Source organism: Girardinichthys multiradiatus, chromosome 2 (assembly GCF_021462225.1).
Source record: "Girardinichthys multiradiatus isolate DD_20200921_A chromosome 2, DD_fGirMul_XY1, whole genome shotgun sequence".
Lineage (NCBI taxonomy): Eukaryota > Metazoa > Chordata > Actinopteri > Cyprinodontiformes > Goodeidae > Girardinichthys > Girardinichthys multiradiatus.
In genome coordinates, this window is record NC_061795.1 from 36,842,582 (window position 1) to 36,869,444 (window position 26,863).

General features: G+C 39.5%; 1 protein-coding gene across 4 annotated transcripts in view; it reads left to right on the forward strand.

The window, feature by feature from the left end:
• The window catches only part of brsk2a (BR serine/threonine kinase 2a), a 272,067-nt gene extending 245,863 nt beyond the window's left edge, over positions 1-26,204 (forward strand). The window contains exons 15-20 of one of the 4 annotated variants that reach the window (XM_047349792.1): positions 1,918-2,692; positions 3,368-3,416; positions 6,579-6,702; positions 7,671-7,851; positions 18,500-18,589; positions 23,732-24,174. In XM_047349792.1, coding sequence (XP_047205748.1) covers positions 1,918-2,692; positions 3,368-3,416; positions 6,579-6,702; positions 7,671-7,851; positions 18,500-18,589; positions 23,732-23,922 — 1,410 coding nt within the window. In that variant the 3' untranslated portion in view covers positions 23,923-24,174. The other 3 variants (XM_047349802.1, XM_047349822.1, XM_047349812.1) reach the window with 3 other exon arrangements.
• The last annotated feature ends 659 nt before the right edge of the window (positions 26,205-26,863 follow it).

A 26,863-nucleotide genomic window follows, 5' to 3' on the forward strand; every position in this document is an offset into this window, starting at 1 on the left:
TTGCTGAATTTGTCTACAAGAAAAGTAGCCTTTTACACTGTGTAGTTTCCTACAAACGTATTCATACCCTTTAAACGTTTGAACATTTTTGCACATTACAACCACAGACATTGATTTATTGTGATTTTAGGTCATAGACCAACACAAAGTAGATCATAATTCAAGTAGAAGAAAATGATCCATGATTTTTACGAATTTGTTTTATTAATAAAAGGACATTAGTGAATAAGCAGCACCATGACGACCAACAAACATATCCCTGATTGGTTGGGTATAAAGTTGTGGAAATGTTTAGAGCAGGATTAGATTATAAAGCAATATCCCCAGCTTTAAACATCTCACAAAACACTTTTCAATCTATTATCTGAAAATTAAAGGGATATGGACCAACTACACTTCAACCTGTTGTTGACCTAAACTGACAGGCTGAGTAAGGAGAACATCAATTCAGAGAAGCTGCAAAGAGGCCTGTAGTAGCACTGGAGGAGCTGCAGAGATTTACAGTGGGAGAATATATTGACCAGACAAACAGTTATGCAATCCACTCATCTGGTCTTTTTGGACAGGGAAAAGGGGGAAAAAAACAAACATGTTATTGTTTAAGCGCACCACAAATTTCAAACTCTTATTTGTACAATTTTTTGAAAACCATATATAATTTTCCAACTTCTTCAAAATTATGCAGTTCTTTACTGTTTTATAACATAAAATACAACTGAAATACATGACGTTTATGGTTGTAAAGAGACAAAATGTTTTACATGGGGGTACAAATACTTTTTGCAACTCTGCTGTTTTGTAGAGAATATGTAACGGAATTATTGTTAAAATACCCCGTTACTCTGCTGTTATATTTTATAAACATACAGTATTTAACAAATCCATATTTTGTGATCCAACATTGCATTTTAGTTAATTTTGCATCTTCTATGATACCTCTTAAATATCGGGTGTTAGGCGTGAGTTTAGCTTTTGCATTAAATACTTAGACATCTACCTAAGTAAGGATATAACTCAAAGTATAACTCGGAGTAGATGGCACAACTTCCCCCAACCCTGAAGCCTCTTATCCATCCTCTCAATCCTCTCCACTTACATTATCCCAGCTTCTGTTTTCTGTGTTCTGAGCTCTTGAGAAATCCACATCAGAGAATGCTTCAGAAAATCCCACTGTCCTTGCTCAGAGCTGGGGAGCATGTGGTAAACTTTTCCAGTTGACTAACCTTAAAAGGCTCAAGATTATCCAGGATCCAAAGACAACCCCTCTTACACAGACACACACACACCACACGGGTTCTTTGAAGTTGATCTGAAAGGGAAATTGATTTCTCAGATGTACCAAACACCAGGATTGTGTTCTCCAAAGGAGTCTCTATTTGGAGTTATTTCTGGAGAAAGGGGTTGCTGTCCGAGGCAAATACTGGAGTTTTGTCTCTTTGGTTTCAGTATTAAAAGTCAAACAGATCAATAAAGCTATTAGGAACCCAGAGATTCTGCTGTACAGATGCTACCTTCCGCTTCTCGTTCAGTCAGTCCAGACTGTGTTCACAGCTGGCCTTATGTCTATTGCATCTATCTGAGTTCACTTGTTTTTCTCTGCAGTCAGAGCCCTTTATGTTTTATGCCAGTAAAGTCAGTCTTCTCATGTCTTGTTTAAACTTTACTTCTCATTACTTGTATTTTTTTTTATCCCATGTCAGTTTAATCTTGTCTGTTTGATGTCAGTGTCTCATGTTATGATTATTTTTTTGTCTTGTGAATTCTCAATTTTTCCTCCCACTTTTCCCCTTTAACCTTTGTGTTGTTGGTGTGTGTTTGAATGCACCCCCATATGTTATTTTACATTTCCTCAACCGCCTATTCCTCCTCTTGGCTCTGTTGTCATGTGGGTCCTCACACTGCTTCTTTTGAATCCAGCCTATCAGAAAGTTCTGCGTACCACCTCAGTCCCCAGACTTGTCTGAGTCCCCTAACACCAGCCCGTGTCCTTCCCCTGAACCCCTTCCAAATCGCACAGGCCCACGCATCTCTGCACCAAACTTTCTGGCTCCGAACAATGAGCCGCTACCAGGAGCACTCAACAAGACACAGACACTCCCTGCCAAGCCTAAAGTTGCTCCAAAGCCTTTACAAGCCACGCGATCAAATCCCTTTCCTGAAACCTCTCCTGATCCAGCACCTACTGCCAAATCAAAACCCTCCACTCCATGCCAGTTGCCATTGCAGCCCCCGTCTGCCTCTATGCCTCCTACTCCTACTTCTCCATCCTCGCCGTCTCCCTTTGCCTCCTCTCCCATCTCCAGTGCTCCCATCCCAAACAGCCCCCAGGTACGGCGCTCCCATTATGCTGCCAACCCCCAACTTTTGGTGCCCTTCAGTCCAGTCATGCCCATGTCACCCATCCGGCTACACCACTTCCACCCTGTGGCACCTGTTCCTTCTCCATTTACTGACCACCCACCCAAATCTATCCCCCTCATACAGGTTACCCCTCACCCTTCCCCTCGAGGCAGCCCTCTCCCTACCCCAAAAGGCACTCCAGTGCACACTCCCAAGGACAGCCCTGCAGGAACTCCAACTCCCACACCGCCCCCAAGTCCATCCATTGGAGGCATGCCTTGGAGGACACGCCTCAACTCTATCAAAAACAGCTTCCTGGGCTCGCCACGCTTCCACCGCAGGAAACTCCAAGGTACTAAAATTGTAAATCAGTTGATATTTCTTGCAAACACAGAATGAGAGATTCACCATTCAGAAGTTTGCTTCTGATTTCTGATCTCAGGTTTGCGCAAAGCTTTTACCTGCCAGTAACAGCAGATTATGGCTTCTCTTTTTAGGATTACAATTTAAGAAGGTCAAATCGTTGTGAAACAGGGTTTATTATTTTAGAATAAAGACACGAAGGTGACAATTAATGTGGCTTGCCAGACTACTTTTTCATAATCAGCAGGATTCCTTTGAGAATCTAGACCCTAGACCCTTACTTTATCTCTGAGATTTCTAAAAGGTCATCAACATTTCCAAGACAGTGACTGAAGCTCAAAACATGGAAGCTTTAATATATATATAGACGTTCTGTTATCAGATAAAAGTCCAGCTCTCTCCACACAGCATGCCTTTAAAAAAAGCATGTACATCTGTGTGTGTGTGTGTGTGTTGTTGAATATAGTGTTCCTTATAGATCAGTAAAAGATGGAATTTTTGAATTTCTGACAGGCCAATCGCTAGCCAGGGCCAGTCCAGCAAAAAATCGGGCAATTTTAGTCACCAACCAATGCCTCAGTGAATGACTACAGTGAATAATTGTCTGAAAGAGTCACATTAATCTCATTTACTCAATTTAATATGATCTCCATTGTTTTAACAGTTCCTACGCAAGAGGAGATGTCCAGCCTCACACCAGAGTCTTCCCCAGAGTAAGTGGAGACTAGCTGATATCATAAGTGTGCATGACCTGCAAGCATTTTGGTGCCTGACTCAAACAGGGTTGATAGCACAGTCATTTGAAAATGTGCCATCTCTAAATGTTTGATTTTTGCTGGCTGAGTTTGTTGTGATGACCTCAGGTCCTGATTAGGTTGAAAATGCTTCACAGTAGCAGGAGGTAGTGGGTTTTGGTGATGAGTGGTGGAAAATGGCTGGGGTGTCAGCTCGTGTGAAGCTGCCAAACTACAGTGGGCCTGAATATTCAAGGTTGGCCTAGATATGGTTGTTTGGCTGGCTTCCTGGCTGCCATACGGTTTACTCATCTGCACCTGCCATAAGAGAAGATGAATGCACAAATGAATGTACAGATAACATTTTTCTGCTGAAGGTGGTTCTACCATGTAAGTATATTATGTATACAGTATATGTAAGTACATAAGGTATTATTTGGTAAGTAACTTATTTTTAACACACTAGTTTTTGCTAAATACATAATGACATCATACACTCACCGGCCACTGTACACCTGTCCAACTGCTCGTTAACACAAATTTCTAATCAGCCAATCACATGGCAGCAACTCAATGCATTTAGGCATGTAGACATGGTCAAGACGATCTGCTGCAGTTCAAATCGAGCATCAGAATGGGGAAGAAAGGTGATTTAAGTGACTTTGAACGTGGCATGGTTGTTGGTGCCAGACGGGCTGGTCTGAGTATTTCACAAACTGCTGATCTACTGGGATTTTAACGCACTACCATCTCTAGGGTTTACAGAAAATTGTCCGAAAAAGAGAAAATATCCAGAGATGCGGCAGTTCTATGGGCGCAAATGTCTTGTTGATGACAGAGGTCAGAGGAGAATGGCCAGACTGGTTTGAGCTGATAGAAAGGCAACAGTAACTCAAATAACCACTCGTTACAACCAATGTATGCAGAAGGGCATCTCTGAACGCACAACATGTCAAACCTTGAGGCGAATGGGCTACAGCAGCAGAAGACCACATCGGGTGCCACTCCTGTCAGCTAAGAACAGGAAACTGAGGCTACAATTCACACAGGCTCATCAAAATTGGACAATAGAAGATTGTAAAAACGTTGTCTGGTCTGATGAGTCTTGATTTCTGCTGCAACATTTGGATGGTAGGGTCAGAATTTGGCGCCAACAACATGAAAGCATGGATCCATCCTGCCTTGTATCAATGGTTCAGGCTGGTGGTGTAATGGTGTGGGAGATATTTTCTTGCCACACTTTGGGCTCCTTAGTACCAACTGAACATCGTGTTAATGCCACAGCCTACCTGAGTATTGTTGCTGACCATGTCCATCCCTTTATGACCACAGTGTCCCCATCTTCTGATGGTTACTTCCAGCAGGATAACGCGTCATGTCATAAAGCACAAATCATCTCAGACTGGTTTCTTGAACATGACAATGAGTTCACTGAACTCAAATGGCCTCCACAGTCACCAGATCTCAATCCAATAGAGCGCCTTTGGGATGTGGTGGAACGGGAGATTCGCATCATGGATGTGAAGCTGACAAAACTGCAGCATCTTTGTGATGCTATCATGTCAATATGGACCAAACTCTCTGAGGAATGTTTCCAGTACCTTGTTGAATCTATGTCACGAAGGATTAAGGCAGTTCTGAAGGCAAAAGGGGGTCCAACCCGGTACTAGCAAGGTGTATCAAATAAAGTGGCCGGTGAGTGTATGTTATCAGCTTAATTGTAGGACCTGGCATTGAGTAGTAATTGTTTGATAATGCAGGAATCATCAGGAGTTGAAGAGTACTTCTTTTATTATTATAAATACGTTTTATGATGTATAACATTCAAGACAGTGATAACACAATCTGAATCTTTCTTTTATCATTTTAAAATGAGGGTAGAGCAATACAGCACGTCTACTTAAATCAACGCACACCAAAAGCCCACAGATAATGTTTTTCTCTGCCAGGCTCCTTCTCAACTCAGTGAAAAGAAGCTGGTAGGGAGGAATATGAAATGATGTGCACTTTGTGTTCATATGCATTGCATTCAACAGTAAAAGCAATGGAAAATAATAAAAGGTGGAAGTTAAAAGGTAATAAAACCTACTACTGTCATCTCAATCTGAATTAACTTTACATTTAACTCTTTTTTTTTTTTCCTTTTAATTGAGCTTAACCTGTTATCTGGATCACCTGGTTAATGAATGTATTGTAAAAAATAAGTTCAGTCTGTGTATCTTAAGTATCAGTCAGATTACTGTGTGGCTGTGTGGTTTTGTGTGGCCAATTTTTAAAACTTGCAGCCTACTTTCTTGCACACAACTTACAAAACAATTGCAATGTTTGGTGAAATTTGTCCCCAGTCTCCACTTGTCTGCACTTCCTCTGCCTGCATCTAATGCTAAGGCAGTTGAGTTTTTGTGAGATGAATGCAGTCTTCAGGGCGGTCTATCTAGCCAATGGCCTACTTACAGTTGACAAAACTGGCAAAATAACTTTTGTTTTTGTTTGAAGCAGTCTGAGATGTTTGGTTTTTGTCAAGCGATAATCTAAGACTCAACTTCCTTCAAACCTTCACAAAAAGAGCCTAAAATGTGAGCTCTGAACTTCAGCTTGCATATTTTAAAGCTTATATAAAGTTATTTACAGAATCCGCTCTAAACGTGGAAATGGTCTTGATGCTGAGTGGATTGTGTTTGTGGTACAGACAAATTGATTACAATATGCTTGATGGAATATGTTAGCAGTAAAAATGTGTTCATATTGTAAAACAATGAATTCTGATATTTAGACAGAAATAAATTTCAAGTTAGTGCATATAAAAATGCCCTAATATTGCACTTCAGAACCCCAAATTAAAAAAAAAAAAAATCTGAGGAGAAATCGCCTCCATTTGTGCTTAAGGGTTCAGACCCAGGTTTTTAATTTCGGTCAACACCAGGCCTTCTTGCAGTCTCCTGCATTTTTCAATGACAAGAGAGATTGACAAAGATTATATGAAACTGTGCACAGCACATCACTCTTCTTTATTTATAGTCAGACTAATAGATGGATATATAAGATTAAAAAAAGGGTGGAGTAAGAATATAAGGATGTATTTAAATGCTCTTCTGGAAATGAACTGCAATCACTTAACTTTCTTATTTTTGTTGCTTTTAGACTTGCCAAAAAATCCTGGTTTGGTAACTTCATCAACCTGGAAAAAGAAGAGCAGATCTTTATTGTTATCAAAGACAAGCCTCTCAGCTCCATCAAGGCAGACATCGTTCAAGCCTTCCTGTCGGTAAGCTCAACACTTGTTGATCTGTCCCTTCTTCTGACCTCTATATGTGTGTACTGTATGTTGTTAGGTCTTGATGCAGGATGCTTTTTTCTGTTTTCTCACATGGTTCTTATTTATGTAGCAATTTGATGAACTGTTTATATTCAAACTTTACTATGGATTCAGTTGAGGTCAATTGAAAAATCAACACACAGCATTGATCATTAGCATGTAGATGCTTTTGCCTCTATATTGTGATTTTGAGTGAGCATGGGCTTAACACTACGAGCAAATTGCATGGTGTAGATTGTATCAGTGTTTTAGGTTAATAGTTTGTATGTAAATTTGGGGCCCACAATCAATAAGCTCAGCAGAGCCAGACTGAACAAACATGCAGCTGTGGAAGTTGATATTCAGTGAACATAACTGAATAGAACCCATCCTCAGCACGGTTCGATTTAACAAAGTAAATGCAGCTCTGCCGCTGCAGGTCCATGTCAGATCTGTTTCCCCTTCCCTGAAGGCAGATATTTTCTCCTCTGGTTTACGCAAGCTGGTATTCCAGACAGGAGATTGGCACCTGAATCAGAGGAATTATACCACAGAGCACACTCACATTAATGGAATGTCAAAGCCTTCTCAACACTGTGGCAAAACATGACAATTTCAGAGCTCACCTGTTCGTTTTGCTCACAAATTCATTTTGGATGAGAGAATGCTGTGTTTTGGGTGACTCCAGATTATATTGGTTTAAGACTCTCTGGCACACATGGCTACTCCCTGAAGCATTAATCTTCTTTGAGTTTCAACTGGGGCTCATGGTATGTGGAGGGTATTTTAATGAGGGCTCATTCACCCTGTCATTTGCATCGTAGGGCGGCAGAAGATGACATCGCTCCTTTTCTATTTATAATCCCATTACCTGCATCTGTTATCTATTTTTATTCATATCACTACCTCTTTGTCATTTTTTTGTCTTTCTCTCCCAGATTCCCAGCCTGAGCCACAGCGTCATCTCTCAAACAAGTTTCCGAGCAGAATACAAGTCCACGGCTGGCCCCACAGTCTTCCAGAAGCCAGTCAAGTTTCAGGTGGATATCACCTACACGGAGAGCACAGCTGCCACAAAAGAAAACGGCATCTACTCTGTTACTTTTACGCTGCTCTCAGGTGAGGACTTTACTGCACACATAAAACCTGCTTCCAGTGCTCAGAAGATGGTTGCATTTGAAAACCTCATAATGTAGACATCCGTCCTATATATATATATATATATACACACACATAGTGCATTCTTGGATATCCTATTTTCCCCCATCACTAGGCTTCCAAAAGTCTAGGAAAATCAAAGTTTTCAAATCACACTTTGCAAAACATGAAACGCTGCCACTTACTCATCGAGTAGAATGTCGTCATGCTTTAAACTAATGGCATTAAAATTGGGATTTTTAAAGCACCAGATGCATAAACCTAAAATATGTTTTTTGGTGGGGGCTGTTTTCCAAACTTGCTGCCAAAATGAGTAACTGCCGGAGAGTTTCTCGTGGTTCCTGCCTCCCCAAGTGCTCGATAAGATATTCTCCTTACCTCCCTGAGCGTAAGAAAACGAGGTCTGGCAATGCAAGATTACATACTGAGCAGCCATGAGTGAATGCTTAGTTGTGCAGAAACAGATGCATGCTTTCTTTCACTCCTTTCAGTCTCTTCCACTCAAATGAGTACGACTACAGTAGTTTGATCATCAGAAGCCCCCCTTTGCCTTAAACCTTTTTTGGTAGATGTGGATTAATGAAAGAGTTGTAATCTTCCGTCTTGATGATTAGGGGTTCATTACCAGTCATCCCATGTGTAAAAGCAACCTTATGCAAAACACTAAACCTAGATGTGTTTAAAATTATTTATATGAACTGGTCAACTGTAGACATACATCTGAATTGTAAAGCAGGAAATGTATAAGCAATGATTTCCACTAATCCAAAAATGGTCAAAAAAGTAATACACAGGTAATACACAAGTAATACATAGTAATTTTGATGATTAAGGCTTACAGATAAAGAAACCCCAAAATTCTGTGTCTCAGAGAATTAGAATTCTGTAAAAAGTTCACTTGTCATGGTGTTACACCCTAATCAGCTAATTAACTCAAAACACTAGCAAAGGTTTCCTCAGCCTACGGTGTCTCACTCTGGGTCATAGGCTAAACAATCAAAGGGAATACTGCTGATTTGAAAGATGTCCAGAAGACAGTCATCAACACCCTTCACAAGGAGGGAAAGCCACAAAATGTAATTGCTGAAGAAGCTGGTTGTTCAGAGTTCTGTACCCAAGCCTATTAACAGAAAATTGAGTGGAAGGAAGAAGTGTGGTAGGAAAAAGTGCACCAGCAATGGGGAGAACCGCGGCCTTGAGATGATTGTCAAGCAAAATCCATTCATGAATTTGGGTGAGCTTCACAAGGAGTGGACTGAGGCTGGAGTCGTTGCATCAAGAGCCAGCAAGAATCAGACACATATGAATACTAGACATGGGCTAAAGACGTCGCATTCTTTGTGTCAAGCCACTCCTGAACCAGAGAGAAGGTCATAAGTGTCTTACCTGGGCTAAGGAGAAAAGGAACTGGACTGTTGCTCAATGGTCCAAAGTCCTGTTTTCAGATGAAAAGGAATTATGCATTTTATTTAGAAATCAAGGTCCCAGAGTCTGGAGGAAGAGTGGAGAGGCACAGAATCCATGTTGTTTGAGTGTGAAGTTTCTACAGTCAGTTATGGTTTGGGGTGCCCTGTCATCTGCCAGTGTTGGTCCACTGTGTTTTCTGAAGTCCACATTCAATGCAGCCATCTACCAGGAAAATTCTAGAGCACTTCATGCTTCCCTCTGCTGACAAGCTTTATGAAGATGCTGATTTAATTTTCCAGCAGGACTTGGCCCCTGTCCACACTGCCTAAGGTACCAAAAGCTGGTTCAATGTACATGATGTTCCTGTTCTTTATTGGCCAGCAAACCCCCCTGACCTGAACCCCATAAAGAATCTAAGGGTTGTTGACAAGAGGAAGATGAGAGACACCGGACCCAACAAAGCAGATGACCTGAAAGCAGCTATCAAAGCAATCTTGGCTACCATTATACCTACGAAGTTTCACAGGCTAATCGCCTCTATGCCACGATGCAATGATGCAGTAATTCATGAAAAGTATTGAATGCATGGAAATGGGCATACTTTTCAGCGGCCTGACATTTGTGTTTAAAATATCCTTTTTTGATTGATCTAATGTGACATTCAAATTTTCTGAGACACTGAATTTTCGCTTTTCTTTACTTGTAGGCCATAATAATCAAAATTACAAGAAATACAAGCTTGAAATATTTTACTTTATGTGAAATAATATAAAATAATCATTTCACTTTCTAAAATGACTTGCAAAACATATTGCACTTTTACGCGTGTTGTGGAATTTTCTTATCAAAGTGGGTAGAAGTTGACTCATAACAAGAGAAAATCCTGACTTTGTCTTTATAAGTTTTATTCAAAGGCATTCAGCGTTTGAAGACCCTGACACTGAGGTTAGTCAGTGAAACAGAGCCCCGAACAACATTTACACACAGTATTTATACCAGAACATGACAGTGTTATCTCAACTTCAAAGAGTCTGTGTTTTACGACCCCAGACCCTTCTTGGGTTCATAGGTGAGAAGGTTACCTAGGAACAACCATCTACTCTCCCCGAGGCATCACCGTAACAAATGTCCTTAACCATTAAACTTCTGATAATAGCTTTTACAGCTTCCTCCTCTAACACGGATGTTCACAGGAGTGAGGTAACCCAAAGGTCATACACTTTGGAATGCTTACTGCAAGAATTTCCATCACACTCCTTTCTTCTGATTACAAGATAATCACAACTAAAGGAAAATTCTTCAACACCATCACCCCTCTCAGCTAACAGATAATCCAAAGCCATTCTAGTTTGCAAACTCATCGTTCTAATAGCTTAGGCTGATTGAAGTATAAGTTGTGACTATAGGTAGTAAATGAGCTAGATAACATACTCCAGACCAAGTAGCAGGCAGATACAGATATAATCTATTTCCACACATCCAACCCATGTTCTGAGGACATGAGTACCCATCTCATAAAGGAAAAGGAACAAAAACCCTGGTTAATTTACCTGCCTGGCCATACAACTAACCTCCATCCAGTAAGGCTGTAAGATTAAGAGTTAACACAAAGGGATCTGAAGCCAAAGATTCTGAAATAGTATAAGGATCAGTTCTGATAGGACATGACACAAATTTATGTCTGTTGATTAAAGCACATAAAACAGATATAATAGCTTCGCAACCTACTGTCTTCCCAAGGAAATAAGGTGTACTTTCCTCCTGTGTAATACAAATATCTGGATCTTTAATCGGATTTCTACTACCCCAAATTCTATAAAGAGTTCCTGTAGACGCACACGTTAAATTAATCTCACTAGAAAATCTACTAACATTTCTGCTTTCCCTTACACTATAATTCCTCACAGTTTTGATGCATCATTTGCCACCAAACATTATCAGTATGATCATAGTAGTCAGAAAAGTGATGAATCTCTCTTCGAATTCGTTGATGAGTATTATTAGTCAGATTAACCACACATTGTCTTTGCTGTACCTTTCCCAAAATGAACACAAGAGTTATAAAAAAATACTTGCAATACCAATCATTAGCATCAGAACAGACCATCTTCCATATAGCTGCATCGTGACCTTGAAGTGGAATGTCCTTTCTTCTGGTACTGAAAGCAAACAGCTTTTCCCAAAGAAAACAAATTATAAACACAACTTAAAAAACAAAAAATCCTGCTGTCTCTCCTGAGTGGCTGTTATCAGTCTGGTACAGGTGGGCGGTCGTAGGAAGCTCCTCTAGAAATATATTTAGAAACAGGAACTCTAACCTGCTGGAAGTTAGGCTTCCATAGTCCAATTAAACAACAGTGGAAATGAACACATTCAAACTTGTAATAATACCATAATGATAAATATCAAGCAATAAACATAAAAGTTAGATAAAAGCATCCGAGATTTCCTCCTCAGAGTCAGTCTCGCTGTCAAAGTGGGAGGAAAGAATCTCTCACTGTGGTGTGTGTGCAGTGAGGCAAATGACCTTATGATTTCTAACTTTCAGGCAATGCGATGGCCTTAAGTAGATTCTGAAATAACGTTGCACTGCCCAAGGGATTATTGTGCCCTTGTAAGAACAGTGTTCTTCAACCACCTCTTCAATCACTCGCCAGTGATCAGCTTACAGTTCTTTGTCTTGTGGTGGTCCGCTGTCCTCAAACCTTTCAAGCCGTGGATGATCCAGTTGGAAGATGACTTGTCCTGGAAGCCAGATGAAGCTGGAGGAGCTAGAGCTTTCCTGCAGCTTTCCTGGGTGTCTAGTAGGATCTGATATGGGCCATTCCAGCCCTGGACTTCCTGTGTTTTCTCCTAAATTCTCTGAGCAGAATCCAGTCGCCAGGAATAAAGGACTGGAGGGTGGAAGTGGCTGTTTCTGGTAATGCAGCCTTCACCGTCTGTGAAACTTGAGAAAACACAGTGGACAGGTTTTGACAGTAAAACAACATCCTATCTTCACACAAAGATGTGGAAGAAAATTATCTTGGCAATATCCCCATGTCCAAATTAGGAGACCTGCTACACAGCACTTCAAAAGGACTGAGATTTGCCTGTGTCCTTTGTCTCAATCTTATATAAGTGAGAACAGGGCCTTCACAACGCTTGGCTAATTTTCAATTCAAAGTCCCATTCTCAAACCTAAGTGCTTAACTACATGAACTTCATCAAAACATCCAACAAAACCAAAGAGAATTAATGTTCTGACTTCACCTGATATACCAGCAGTGACCATCAGCTAAATATTCTGAATATCAAAAATGTGACATGATGTTTGTGGAAGGTCTGATTACAGGTCAACATTTCATAGTTTCAGAATACCCAAAAATAATTTCAAAAATGGTCTAATCTGTGGAGATATAAAATTTCACAAAATAATCAACACCATAATTTCAGAGAGGTTTTCAGAATGTGGTCTTAGGGAGCTATGCACCATTTATATAAACAAAGTACGTCTCTCTCGCATTGTCACTAAGTCCTCACTGGAGGTATGAGCTACCCTTTTTTCCCATGAGTGCTACAACTTTTGGAACCCCATGTTACGTTATTCTGACATTCCCCTCTTCTGGCGCAGGGTCCAACCCATGCGACAATTCAGCAAAAAGTTTGTACAAAAATGTTCTAGTAACCAAAATCACATTACATAGAACCAAAGAAATGAATTCTGACATAACTATATCACTATGAATTTAATGAAAGCAACATAAAGAAAATCCAGATGTTTGTAACTGCAATTCAGTTCCATTAACAACAAAACACAAACTTTAGTTATTCAGTTCATCAATGTCTCACTTAGAAATTAGTCACATATCATCCTGATTTGTCTTGTATAAAGATGAGTATTAGATTAATGGACATCTAATGTAATTCAGATGCATAAACCCTACAAATTTGAATCTAATAAATAATTCCCACCAAGTATAAAGTCATGACTCAGATTCTTTATCAAAAATATATTCCTTACTTTTGCATATCTTGAACTGTCAGCTAGTTTAATGGTACCAGGGAAACTTCCAATCTAATAAATCACCAATGATTCTGTATGCAAAACTAATTCTTCAAACTAGTTTAAACTATTTCATTAACCTTTTAATAGTAAAACACATAAATCTAAAAGTCATGCTACATCCTTAATTATTATACAATAAAACATGTTTTTAAGGCGACAATCACTACAAGCATTTTGATTCTATTGTCTCTTAAACAGTGTTAAAACTCAGGAAGGGAGGTGCTGAGCGTTACCATGACAGCAAAGGCGTGAACCAACCTGGTAGGTGGGCGGAGTCAGGCAGAACTAACCTTTGATTGGCAGCCTATGGGCGGGACCACAGTTTCTTCATTCCAAACCATCTTAGTGAACTTTAAACTACAAAACTGTTAACATGCACCTACCTCAGAAACAAGCTGCTTCTTAACTCTCCTGAAAACTCAAAGTTTTAATCAATCTGGGATTTAGAAACAATATTCTAAACATGGATTATTGTTTCATGCAACATATAAACAAACATTCATTCCATCAAAACAAAGACAAAACATCAAAGACAAACAAATGGCCAAATTTGAAGCTTCAAGAATTCAAAGAAATTTTAAACAATCTCTTTTCAGAATATGTTTTCTCAACCATATCTTTTAATGCTATAATTGATCAATTTTGTTATGACAATCGTCAGGATCCTTTTTAAAAAATGAGTGCACATAGTCGAAAAAAGATCTCAAAGTATTTAGAAGCACAGCAACAGTTTTCTCTTATATGAATCCAAATTTACTGATGCTGAAACCTTTTGCTAATTCTTTGTACTGTAACTCTATAATAATAACTACAATCCTGAGAGTTATTGTTATAATTCACTTTTTGTTTGGCTCAATTTGATCGCAGCTGTATTGCAGAATTTCAAGTTAAATGCAAAGAAGTATTTTAATTTAATTCAATTCAAATTCAAAGATACTTTATTGATCCCCGAGGGGAAATTAGAAAAGTCGGCGTTGACATTTTTATGGTATACCCAAACTAAACAAAAACTGCAGTGTTTGACTTAATCAGAAATTAAGATAAGAAGCTTGTCTCCAAACTGGACTTTTTCCCACATAGTGTTTCAAAAAGAACAAACATCATTTTCTTTAATTTGGGCTATTTAAATTTTGAGAGTTGGGGAGAACTTATTACTAGAACCCCTCTTTTACAATCCAAATGCTGATAAATGTTCCAATATTTTATCTCTTAGTAATCTGAAATCACCTTGTGTACCTTTGTCCTCATATGTATTCTTTTAATCTTTAAACCCTAAGAAATCAAACAAGGAGACTGGAGTTTGAGCCGACCATCCTCTTACTGTTAAGAGGGCCTTTATTTCTTTTCTTTTCCTAAAATGAAGGATTTTACTTGTCTGGATTCTGTTATAAAAATCCTAACCTTGGTTCCAAAACAAAACTCTTCAACCCCAATCTGTGTTCCCCAGAGTAGAAATTTTGAGTATTCTTGCATTTCAAAGCCACCAAATGACTGGAACCCATCATTGGCTTAGATCTATTTTAATAGGTAATCAGCCTACCTTTAATTAAGTATTATAATTTTATGGACCCAAAATCTATGGCTTACGGGATTCAGGAGTCCAGGAACCACAGGTTGAGTACTACTGCATTGAACAATGGTGTTAACTTTCTGCAGAGATTGAAGGATTGGCTAAATATATTATTTCTGTTTGGACAATAATCAGATTTAAAATCACTAGTTCACAGCTCCTAATTTACCTCAGATCATATTTTCTCCTAACCCAGTTCATAAGAAGCTTCAGACAAACATTATGCTAAAAAGCCAAAAACAAAACAAAAACCAGATCTGTTTTAAAATAAAGAAAAAGCATGTTTAAAAAAAACTTGGTACTGTGGTGGAAAATTACTCCACGGTTCTGAAGGCCTTTTCTATGCAGAGTCTTTTAGGAAACATGAGATTAGTTTAATTTTTGTGTGGTACCACTGTCCAATCAGATTCTTTCTAAATAACCCCATTTTTCATTCTCATTTTAAAGGTTTGTTTTACCAAGGAAAATGTGTTTAACAAAACCAATTACTCTCAAAAGTTTTAAAAGTTTTAGCTGACAATATCTCAGAAAACAACAAGTGTTTTAATATTTCTATGCAACACAGAACTGATCAGGTTTCTCTTTCCTTCTCCAAAGGGAGAAAAAAGGAAACTGCAGAACCAAGCCTTTCATAGTTTTTGTCAGGATCTGATATAAGGTACAGTGTAAATCAACACGCTGCATGAATCAGAAGAGGGAAGAAAACCCTAATATAACCTCATCCCAGCAGCTGCTGTGAAAAACAATGAATTTGTACCTTCCATAAGCGTCAGTTAACACTTGCGGACAAAAACTGCACCAAACTGTAAGTACTGTGTCAGAAACTGTATGAAGACCATCTGCAGTAGAACTAAGACTGTTTTAATGAGGTCTCTACCCATTAGATTTATGGAATACAAACTCTGACAACAGAAAATAATGCCTGAAGGAGAAACCCATCAGGTTTTACGCATGCGCTGGGTTTTAAAAATGCTCCTTCATGAGATCTGTCCTGAGAATAACATAGAAACACATGGTTACTGCTGAGTTTTGGAGACGTTGTAACTTCCTCTGCTTTTAATAACTTTTAATAACTAGAATAATTGACCCTGAATATTCCACGACAAAAGAGAACTTGTTTCTCTAAAAGAATTAACCGGAAAGTATCAAATGAGTTAAGTTATCACCCTTTGAAAGATACTTTTCTAACCCTAAAATAATATTTTAACCCGCTATATCTGTCAACGTCAAGCAAGCGTCACATGAGCAGCGGTTAATAAGCGTTCTTCATTGCAGAAAATAGGAAAAGATTTATGCAAATGTGTGTGTGTTTGTACGTTACCCCCATCAGTTTCTAAATCGCTCCAGAGTCAGACTGTCATGGCACACAGTTCTCTATCAGTCCAAAAAACAACCAGGCCCTTCCTCGGTCTGTTGGTGGGACATTCAATCATTCTTTGTCCACTTTAACTTCTCCAGGATGGAGAAAGAAGAAACTTTGCTCCGGTTTCTCTTCCGCCCACATAAGATGCTTTCAATATAAATCCAGTGCATCACTCTTCTGGCTCTTGCAAACAGCATGGATCGTTGTCCATCTCAGTGGGTCCAGACTTCTTCTGAGTTTCGTTTTTTTTTAATAGAAACTCACACTGCGATTTTCAACAAGCAGGAAGGCATGGATCTCTCTCTTTCAGGCCGTGCTGGAGAAGCGTCTCTGGTGGAGTAGCCATGGAGAAGGGCAGGTTTCTAAAATCCAGACTCAATAACGCAGATGTTGAACTCAAATCCCATATATGTGTGTATTTGTGTGTGAGAGAGGCAGAAGAAAAAGTTTAGTATTGGTTCAGATTTTGCACAAAGAAATATTATCAGTCAGTCAGTCAGTTGTCCACCTGCCTGTCACTTCCTTCCACAACATGAACTATACTCCTTTCTAAAACAACTTTCTTTTCGACTCTCTACTGTCCCTTTTCACTTTTACCTTATTTTCCGACTGATCGCAATATTTAAGACAAACAAAACTTCCTTCAGGAAAGTTTTAACTCTTTAACCCCTTAATTGATGCACTCTGTGCTTTTTAACATTTTTCTTATGTTTTTTTTATTTTTCCATCCACTGTTTTACTTGAAACTATTTAAACTATTTAACTTATTTACACTCAAACTTCCACGCTGTGAAAAACCAAACTTATCTTCCAAATTAAACCACATTTAACACAATCATCCCCACTTTTTTTCTTTCATTATTTTATAAATCAGAGTCTGAAGAAGGAGACACCCCTGATGCCTCAAGGTTCCGGAACCATTTTTTTTAACCCGTTCAGCGGCACGTCTGCCCACTGGCTTTTCTCCTTTATGAGGTGTGGAAAATTGCTAAAAACCACCCGAAAAACCCTGTGTTTTGCTTTATCTTATTGTTACCAATGAGAACCTCCTTGCCATTTCTTTGCTGGGTAACCGGGCCCTCAGCTGATGTCCTCCCTCTCGCAACTCTGGAATCTAATTAATTAGTTAGGAGATGATGGTTAATGTGTAATAAAAATAATAATATACATTATATCATACAGAGCAACTTCTCACCAGATATATTTGAAGACAAATAGTTCGGATCCAATCGGCCAGAAGCCGCAGGCGGGCACCAGAACTCCCCTCCGTAAAATGGAAGTGGACTGAGAACAACTCACAGGCTGGCCAGGCGTCCGTGTCCCCCTCCTGCGGTCTCCTCTGGCACGTTAGATCCTGTTCATGACGCTAAAATTGTTGTGGAATTTTCTTATCAAAGTGGGTAGAAGTTGACTCATAACAAGAGAAAATCCGGACTTTGTCTTTATAAGTTTTATTCAAAGGCATTCAGCGTTTGAAGACCCTGTCACTGAGGTTAGTCAGTGAAACAGAGCCCCGATCAACATTTACACACAGTATTTATACCAGAACATGACAGTGTTATCTCAACTTCAAAGAGTCTGTGTTTTACGACCCCAGACCCTTCTTGGGTTCAGAGGTGAGAAGGTTACCTAGGATGGATGTTACCTTAACCATTAAACCATTAAACTTCTGATAATGGCTTTTACAGCTTCCTCCTCTAACACAGATGTTCACAGGAGTGAGGTAACCCAAAGGTCATACATTTGGAATGCTTACTGCAAGAATTTCCATCACATACGATATTCTAATTTCTTTAGATGTACCTGTATATATTTAGGGTTTAGGCAGAGAGGAATGGGATGTAACAGTAGCTTCTTCGTACTGGACCAAGCAAGTGGATTTCATCACAACTTGATCTATACAGAGGGTTTCTGTACATGTATCTTTTAGTTTTCCTTTTTTTTTATTCTTGTATATCTTATGTGCTGTAACAGTTGTCATGCTGTTAATGTTGAATCCTGACACACATGACCACACGTTTTGACTTGTCCTTGTGAGGAAACCACAGGTTTATTTGAAAGCTGTGTGTCACTCAGAGAAGATGCTGCTTTTGTGCTTTCATACTCACTATAATTTCCTTCAGGAGTGAGTGATGAAACTGAACCAGTGTTAATTTATGAACTCCAGCTGTTCTTCCATGTTTGCAATAATTTGAGGTTTCCAGTATTTTCTTGTTTGCAGGTCCAAGCCGACGTTTTAAACGAGTAGTCGAGACAATTCAGAGCCAGTTGTTAAGCACACATGATCAGCCTGGGGTCCAACAGCTCTCTGGTGAGTGAGAACATTTATTTCCCCCAAAATATCAGTTGAAGAAATATCTTGTTCCAAATCTTTTCCTCAAATTCCCCACTACCACATCATCTTTCCATCCCACCATTTAACAAACTACTCCCACAACTGAAGCCAAAATGAATGTTGCCCTTCCTTTTGCTCTCTTGCTCTGCCTTTTCAAACTGCTTCCTTTGCTATGCTCGCGCCTTACCGACTTTAAAGGGGGGAGGGGTTGCTCTCAAGCGCCGACTGCAGGCCAAAATTTTCTTATGTTGCCACGGTAGATTAAAGATTAAAGTAGAGGTAGATTAAGTTGATTCACGTTGGGTTATTCCAATTTTATAGACTGATCGTCCATGCCTGCTGCCATGGCAACACTGCTGTGCCTCAACACACTCCCAGAATGCACAGAGCAACACGCCTGATGAGCTAGTGCCTCTGTCTTTCACAATGTTTTAGTGCCTCCGAAAAAGACGCCCTGCCAGTTTCTTCCATATTTGCCACTTTTGGCATCTTAACGCTTTAAAACAACCTCCTGACAGTCAATGTTTATCACCTCTTTTTTGTCATTGGTTTCAAGACTGCACCGAGTCCCTGAACATTTTAGTCTGTTCTTTCTCCACAGTGTCTGTATTAAAGTCTCCTAATATATGTAGTGAAAGACAAAGAGAATATGAAGAAAGGTGCAGGAATCTTATTTCTTTCCTTCTGCTCTCAGCATGTTTTGTCTTGTGAGTCACCTCTGTTTGTTTTATGTACTTTGCAACAGCCCCATCTGCTGGTCACCAGGTGAACCACACACACACTGGTGTTAATCAGCTAGAAATGTGCCGTTTCTCTCAAATATCACTTTCATCTCATGTGTAAAATGAACAAATGCTCTACTCAATTCTGGTATTTCGGTAGATCTTTGCTCTATAGCCAATTTATTGTGCTATATTTGTCAGATGTGAACTCTATATTCAGGTTGAGCCTTTTATTCATTATTACTTACTCTGGCTCTGATAAATAAACAAAGGGTGACATATAATAATCTGCAGTCATTGCTGTACTTTAGTGAGTTTCCCAATTTTTAAGTTGGCCAATCATTGATCTTTCATATTGTTGAACTCATTACCAGACTGAGTTGTGATGAGAAATGACATTACAATAGATTAGGTTAAAATGACTGATGTGGGTTGGCTCACTTTACAAGAGTAAAAATCAGAGCACCTTGAATAAAAAAGAGAATCACTTAAAACACACGACAAGATGCTGACAATAAGAGATGTAATGATCGGAGATTTGTGGCAGATCTCGGATTTGCATTTGACCTGCCCATTCTGATTTTTGTCAAGACAATGTCCCAGCGTGTTTGTGAGAACGCAAACACTGTAAACCAGGGTTTTAATGTTTTACATCAAAGATTAAATGATTATGGAAGTTACATTTTAAGTTGATTTTGGCATCTGATATTAGCGCTAGCAGTGTTGGTTTATTCTGTTAATGCAGACCCTTACCTGAACTGAGATTTAAAAAAGGCTGCCAACACTTTTAAATCTAGAATGTTTTCATAACATTTGGAAGCTCAAAGTGATAAAACGCAGCGACCTTGCTGTAACATGTTCTGCCATCCTGGTACCATCTATTGAATTCAGCTCCGCCAGTTGAATGAAACATCCACAAGGCAGAAAACTGACAACCAGTGACACATGAAACAACTAATACACCAAAAGTACTTAATAGGTAAGGAGCCAACCAAAGGGCAAACCTGCCTCTAGCTGTGTAGCAGAGTTTCATTAAATTGTTAAACAGTTTTTTTGTGATTCCTCTGACTTTATTCTTAAACTCTTCAAAGATACTGAAAATAGCTAGTTTACAGTCTTCTTTCCAGAGTAACAACTTCCACAACGAAGACCGCTGTTGTTAGCCTGGCCTGGTAGTCCGTAGGTATGGTGCGTTCATTCAGTTTCCAAAGACTGGTCAGGGCCTATCGAGCAGCAATTCAGCTGATTTTCAACCCTACTGAAAATATTACAAAACATTAATAGTGTACAGCAGCATTTGATTTTATATTAAATACTTGGGTTAGTTTCAGAGATTTTTTTCATATGAGTCTTAGATTTATCATTTAAAAGTACTGCTCCGTCTTCTCCATTTTAACTTTTAACTACAGCTTTACTGCAGCCTGACCAGAGATACAAAGCCAGAGACTATAATTAACAGAAGACAGGGCTTTGCATGTCATTTCATGCCTAGGAAAAAACTTGATCAGTCATTATGGATCCAGTCCCTACCAGTATTGTCATTATACCTTTGAGAATGGCATAGAAAGACAACTGACAGGGATAAAAGTATGGAACATATCTGGAGACACATTAAACAACTGCTCTCATAAAGATGGTCTGTTATTGATCAGGCATCATCATAAGGTTAAATATGTAAATTTCTGAGTTGCGAAGAGGTTAAAGTAGTCCTTGTTTAAAAATGAGAAAGTTAGAACTTAAGGGAAGACAGATGTTGCAACCATTTTTCAGCTGCCACAACAGCCGAAACCAAATGTGGCATGTTCACACATGTCCACATGCAAAGAAAGTCTGGCAAAACCCCAGAACAAATGGTGACCCTTGTTTATTTGATTTACATGCTACTGTAGGCAATTTTCATACAGTAGGTACCCCTTAACAGCATATTTTATACACATGTGCAAACACATATGAAATATGCATGTGTTCTCTTGTCTGAGCATGACTCGGGCTTGTTTCAAACTGATTTTGTCACCGTTCATTTGTCCCTTCATAGGACTCCTGGGTAAATAGCTGTTTGCCAACAACTCAGAAAGTGTTTGTTTTACCAAAACTTTGCAAATATACGACACATTGAACTAAAGAACATTGACTATTTTCTCAGTTTCTTGTGTTTAGTGACTTTATTCTGTTGGAGTAAATACTGAACTAGTCTTTACATAGGGAAAACCCGACATGCATCTTTTTGTTTAAATTATTACCACCTAATTGCTATAAACAGTTATGTAAAAAAACTGAAATTCAGACAGAATTATTTTAATTCATCATTTATTATAGCTCATCACAATTATGACTCTACTGTTGTAAAGTTTAAGTGTTATTTCAAAGGGTCGTTGGTTTTGATGTTGATTTAGTTGGCGAAGTTTGGGAACTGCATGTTTATAATTTGAAATCAAGGGATCAAAGCTTTTGGTAGAAAACAATCCTAACATCATTGCGTTACATGCGCTTCACTTAGTACAGGCCTCAGTGGACCGCTTTCATCAGCTGAGCTATACCCAGATTTAAGTTGGTCTGAATATCTGTATTGAGTAAACTCTGAACAGTTTGGCTTGGCGAACTGATCCCTTTTATCCTTTGGTGCCAACTTTTTATTGAAACTCAATTCTAATTGAACACTCTTTTTGCTTAAAACGGCTGACCAAACCTGTTTGACACGATTTATTCCTACGTTTTGAGCAGCAGACAGTTAATATAAAAACAGGATAGACTTACAAAGGAACTTTAATCTTGGATTCAACAAATGCAATGTATGTTAATTGGCTGTACTATAACTTTAATGGCTGGTCAGAAGAGTACGGGCATTTGACGTCGGCATGAATAACGTATCAACTTTGGACCTTTTAATGATGCGTTTGAGTTATTCTTTTTCTACATGGAATGATTATACAAATAAATTTGATCAAAATTAAACATCATTCCATCCATCCATTGTCTTCCGCTTATCCGGGATCGGGTCGTGGCGGCTGCAGCCTAAGCAGAGAGACCCAGACTTCCCTCTCCGCAGTCACTTGGGCCATCTCGTCCGGGGGAATCCCGAGGCGTTCCCAGGCCCGGGCCTCCTCCCGTTGGGACGTGCCCGGAACACCTCACAAGGGAGGCCTCCAGGAGGCCTCCTAACCAGATGCCCGAGCTACTTCAACTGGCTCCTCTCGACGTGGAGAGGCAGCGACTCTATTCTGAGTCCCTCCCGGGTGACCGAGCCTCACCCTAACTCTAAGGGAGAGCCCAGACACCCTGCGTAGAAAATTCATTTTGGGAGTTGAAGCTCTGCCTCACGGGAGACTCGCCAGGCGTTCCCAGCAAACCATCAAGATTCGTTTAGGTCTACCGGGTCTGACCGGCATCCTCCCCCACCATTGGAGCCAGCTCACCACCAGGTAGTGGTACGTGGAAAGCTCCGCTTCCTTCTTCAGCCTAGTGTCCATGACATGCAGCCGCAAATCAGATGGCATGTCGACAAAGTTGATCATTGAACTGCGGCCTAGGGTGTCTTGGTGCCAAGAGCACATATGGACACCCTTACGCTTGAACATCGTGTTAGTTATGGACAATCCCAGCCGAGCACAGAAGTCCAATAACAAAACACCACTCGGGCTCTCCACCCGGGCCATTCCTCCCAACCACATCCCTCAAGGTTTCACCGTCATTGCCAACATGAGCGTTGAAGTCCCCCAGCAGAACAAGGCAGTCCCCTGGAGGGGCGCTCTCCAACACCTTCTCCAAGGACTCCAAAAAGGGTGGGTAGTCTGAACTGCTGTTTGGTGCATAAGCACAAACAACAGTCAAAACATATAGGCCCAAATATGGATATCTCAACTAATAGTTGGGTAGATGTTTCATAGCAATTTACAGACAACCCACACACATTTTGTAGCCATCAATTAGATTCTAGGCTACCTACTGCAACTTGCTACGAGACATTTAACCAAATGTGGATTAAAACAAAAATCTGCATTAATTTCAAACTTGTTCATTCAATATTTCCCTTTTAAAATACATTAAAGTTGAATGTTGTATAATTGTTACACCCTTAAAATAGTCTGAGTGTTTTAAATGCATCATTCAAAGCTCCAGGTTAATGACATTCATGCCAAGAATGTATGTGTGGTACTGGCTCATCTTTGTATGCATAATTTAGAGGAGATCACACTTTGCATAGTCTCTGCTTATCCGGTTCATCCATGTTCCTCTTTGCTGCATCTCTTAGTTCTCAAACTCTTCTTTGCTTTCTCTATCTAGCATTGATCCACATATTTGTCCCCTGAACCCCATTTATCCCGTATTTTCCCCCATATATTTATCTACCTAGGGCACCTGAGTGACTTAATTGATATAATTAATCAACTTTTTTCAGACGAGAAGAACGGACAGGTGCCCCACCCCATCGGCATGCCCACCAACCACTGCCCCTCTCCCATGCGCGTCCGGAGGCACGAGTCAGAAAACAATGACACGAAATTCCCAGCTGCAGGCCAAGACAGAGCCATGCTGTCGCTGGCATCTGCGGGGACAAAAGGAAGAATCTTAGACCGAGACATTTTGTAGATGAACCAATGCAAATCCAAAGCAGGCACAGATATAACATTAACTTTTCAGACATCTTTGAAGGAAATTTCTTTACTAGTAAAATATACCATAGCTCCATAACGCATAAATGCAAATGCTGCAACTTTTTCATTTATCATTTCTTCATTTTCCACTATCATTAACACTCCCCAAGCCCAACCCATCAAATCACCTTTGTCACCTTTTTTGTCTCCCTTGCTGCTGCTAACCTCTGTGATATCCTGACTTGTTTCTGATACCAGGAATTATCCAGAAAAGCTATTAAAGTCCCTCCTCCAGCTCCATGCTCCACTCGCCCTCCCTTGACTACCCCCCTCCACCCCCTTCAAGCGTGCCAAGAGTGTCGGACATTTGTCAGTGGAGGACTCCTTTCCGAGGGGTGCCGAAAACAGACTTCCACCTTCGACGGCACCCCAACTTTACCTCTGGTAACCATTAGTAAAAGTAGAAGAAAATCCTTTTTAGTGTTTCCTCCCTACTTAACCATGAACTCCAATCATCAAACAGCTCCTGTTCTTTGTTTAAATGGATTTATTTTATTTTATGGGGAATCAAGCACTGGTCAAAATCACTGAAAATACAAGAAACATGCACAAAAAACTCTGGGATGTATCGATGTCGATGAAACCGCCCTCCAAAAAAATAAAAAAGACTTACAGAAAGGCGAGGAGGAGTTATGGGAAGTCCAAACAGCCAACGCAGGCGCTTGCCGGATTGTGTACGCTTTTTATTGTACTTTCTTTGTGATGAACTGGGTTTGAATTTTGAATTTTATTAGACTTGATACTATTGCTGCAAAATAGACTGAAATCACGATTTCAGAGAGGATGTGCGTGTCAGCAAAACGGGGATATGGGGGACATAAAATGAAAGTATGGGGGGTGCAGGGAGGGATATGTGGGTATTTAAAATGAATGATCTATTCTCTTGTACAGACTGAAAGCATTTTTAATGTAAAAAAAAAAAAAATGAAATGTCTAGGTGTGACACTGTTAGAGATCATAGAAATGGGCTGCTGAAGCTACGCCTGCCTCATTCCATTATTTTAAATTCTGTGTATTTTTGTTACATGATCACTGTCTTTGATCGACCTGGAAATTACCTGAACATTCACTATTCTCTGCAGCACTTTCTTTGATTTTCCATCTGTACCTCTCTCTTAGTCTCAAATACCAGCAGTAGGCGTAGAGGAACAAAAAAAATGTGATAAATGCAATTGTGAATATTTTTGTATCGTCGTCCTTATTTATTCATATTTGTTCATCTCACTGATTCCTTATTTATTATAACTTGGCTATTTATATGGACAAAGCTGTTAGGTCAGTTGAATGTTATTTACTACCCTCTTGTGTGTTTGTATATGGGACATTTAAAGAAAAAAAAGCTGAACATTATTTTCCGTTTTGTTTTGGTCCAACTTAAACAGAAATATGTGAACTTTGACAAATTTTTCTATTTCCAGACCTCACTGAAGAGGAAACAACTTGTTGGAACTCTGGAAAAGAATGATTTTAACAGTAATTTAAGAATGTAGACTTAGCCTCTTTTTGAAGAGGGAACATGCTCTTCTATTGATATTTATCAATTTCATATTATCGTGCGTTGTATGCCAGGCCTGAGGAGGAGGACTCGGCAGATCTCGATCTGCTTCTTCTCTTTGTAAATAGACAGATAAGCTTTGGGGGTTGATTGTCTTCTCAACCATGCTGGGGATTCCTGCTCTATGCTTTTAGCTTGTATTGCTGTGTGCATGTCAAACATGAGCTTTTCTTTGCATGGCTTTGGTGTTTAATGTTCCATGCCAAACCAACCCCTTCTTTCAGCCTTCATTGATTTTTCCCTCTACAGTACTGTTTTAAAGTTGAAATTCCCTTCTCTCTGCATTTAATTCTGGCCTTTTATTTTTTTACTCTCTTCTCGATCCTGCTGAATTTGTTTTCCTTCCTTCAGCTTGTGCACAAAGTTTTTAAACAATGCTTCCTTTACTCTGTACCTCTCTGTGGAAAGCTTAGAGGTTTGGGCTCTCTCTGCCTGTTGGTTGAAGAGGCAGAGGGAGGGAATACCACTACTACAAAATCAAAGCAATACCTGATATTCACCGTCTTTTTTTGTTTATTACAATGGGACGCTGGCAGCACTGAGGACAAATTTTGACCCAGATGGGTCTTTGTTTTCACAGAGCAGAAACAAAACTTATGTAATCCCCATTCTAAATAACTGTGAGCATTTTCAGTGCTGAAACAAATAAACTCCTTCAGTTATGGCGTGTTTGTTTTCATTCATTAAACTGGTATAGTTAGGAGCACCCCTAAAAAGAAAAAAAAAAGTAAAATAAAGACTTGCAAATTAACAGATGCTAAATTATTTTATATATTCCTTCTGTTTATTGCATAGCCTTTCTAGCTTATTTTATGAGAATATATATATTTGTTGCATAGTTATTGCAAATTGCATGTATGCCCCCAAGGCCTTGTGTCTGTGGAACATGCCCAGGAGGCATCCTGATCAGATACCTGAACCACTTCGACTGAGTCATTAAAATGCAGAGAAGCAGCAGCTCCTCTCTTGGATGACGGCGCTTTAGACTATGTCTCTAAGGCAGGGTCTTATATCTAGGATGTAAATTTTTCAGTCGTGATGCAAATCTACTGACCAAGGGTGAGTTCCGGAACGTAAACAGTCTGGTAAATTATCAGCTTGCATGCATTTATTTCTATTCATTTTGATGTTTTATGGTTTACAGCTAGAGAAAATCCAGAAATTTGTGCACTGTGGCACTGCTGAGGTGTTGTTAGCCCAGCGTGGTTTAATGGTACCCTTCAGCTTGTCTGCATTAATGAGTGTGATGTCTAATTTTTCTCCTGACAGTTTAACATCAAGTGAGTATTCTGGCCATACATTAAACCTGTACATTTTGCTC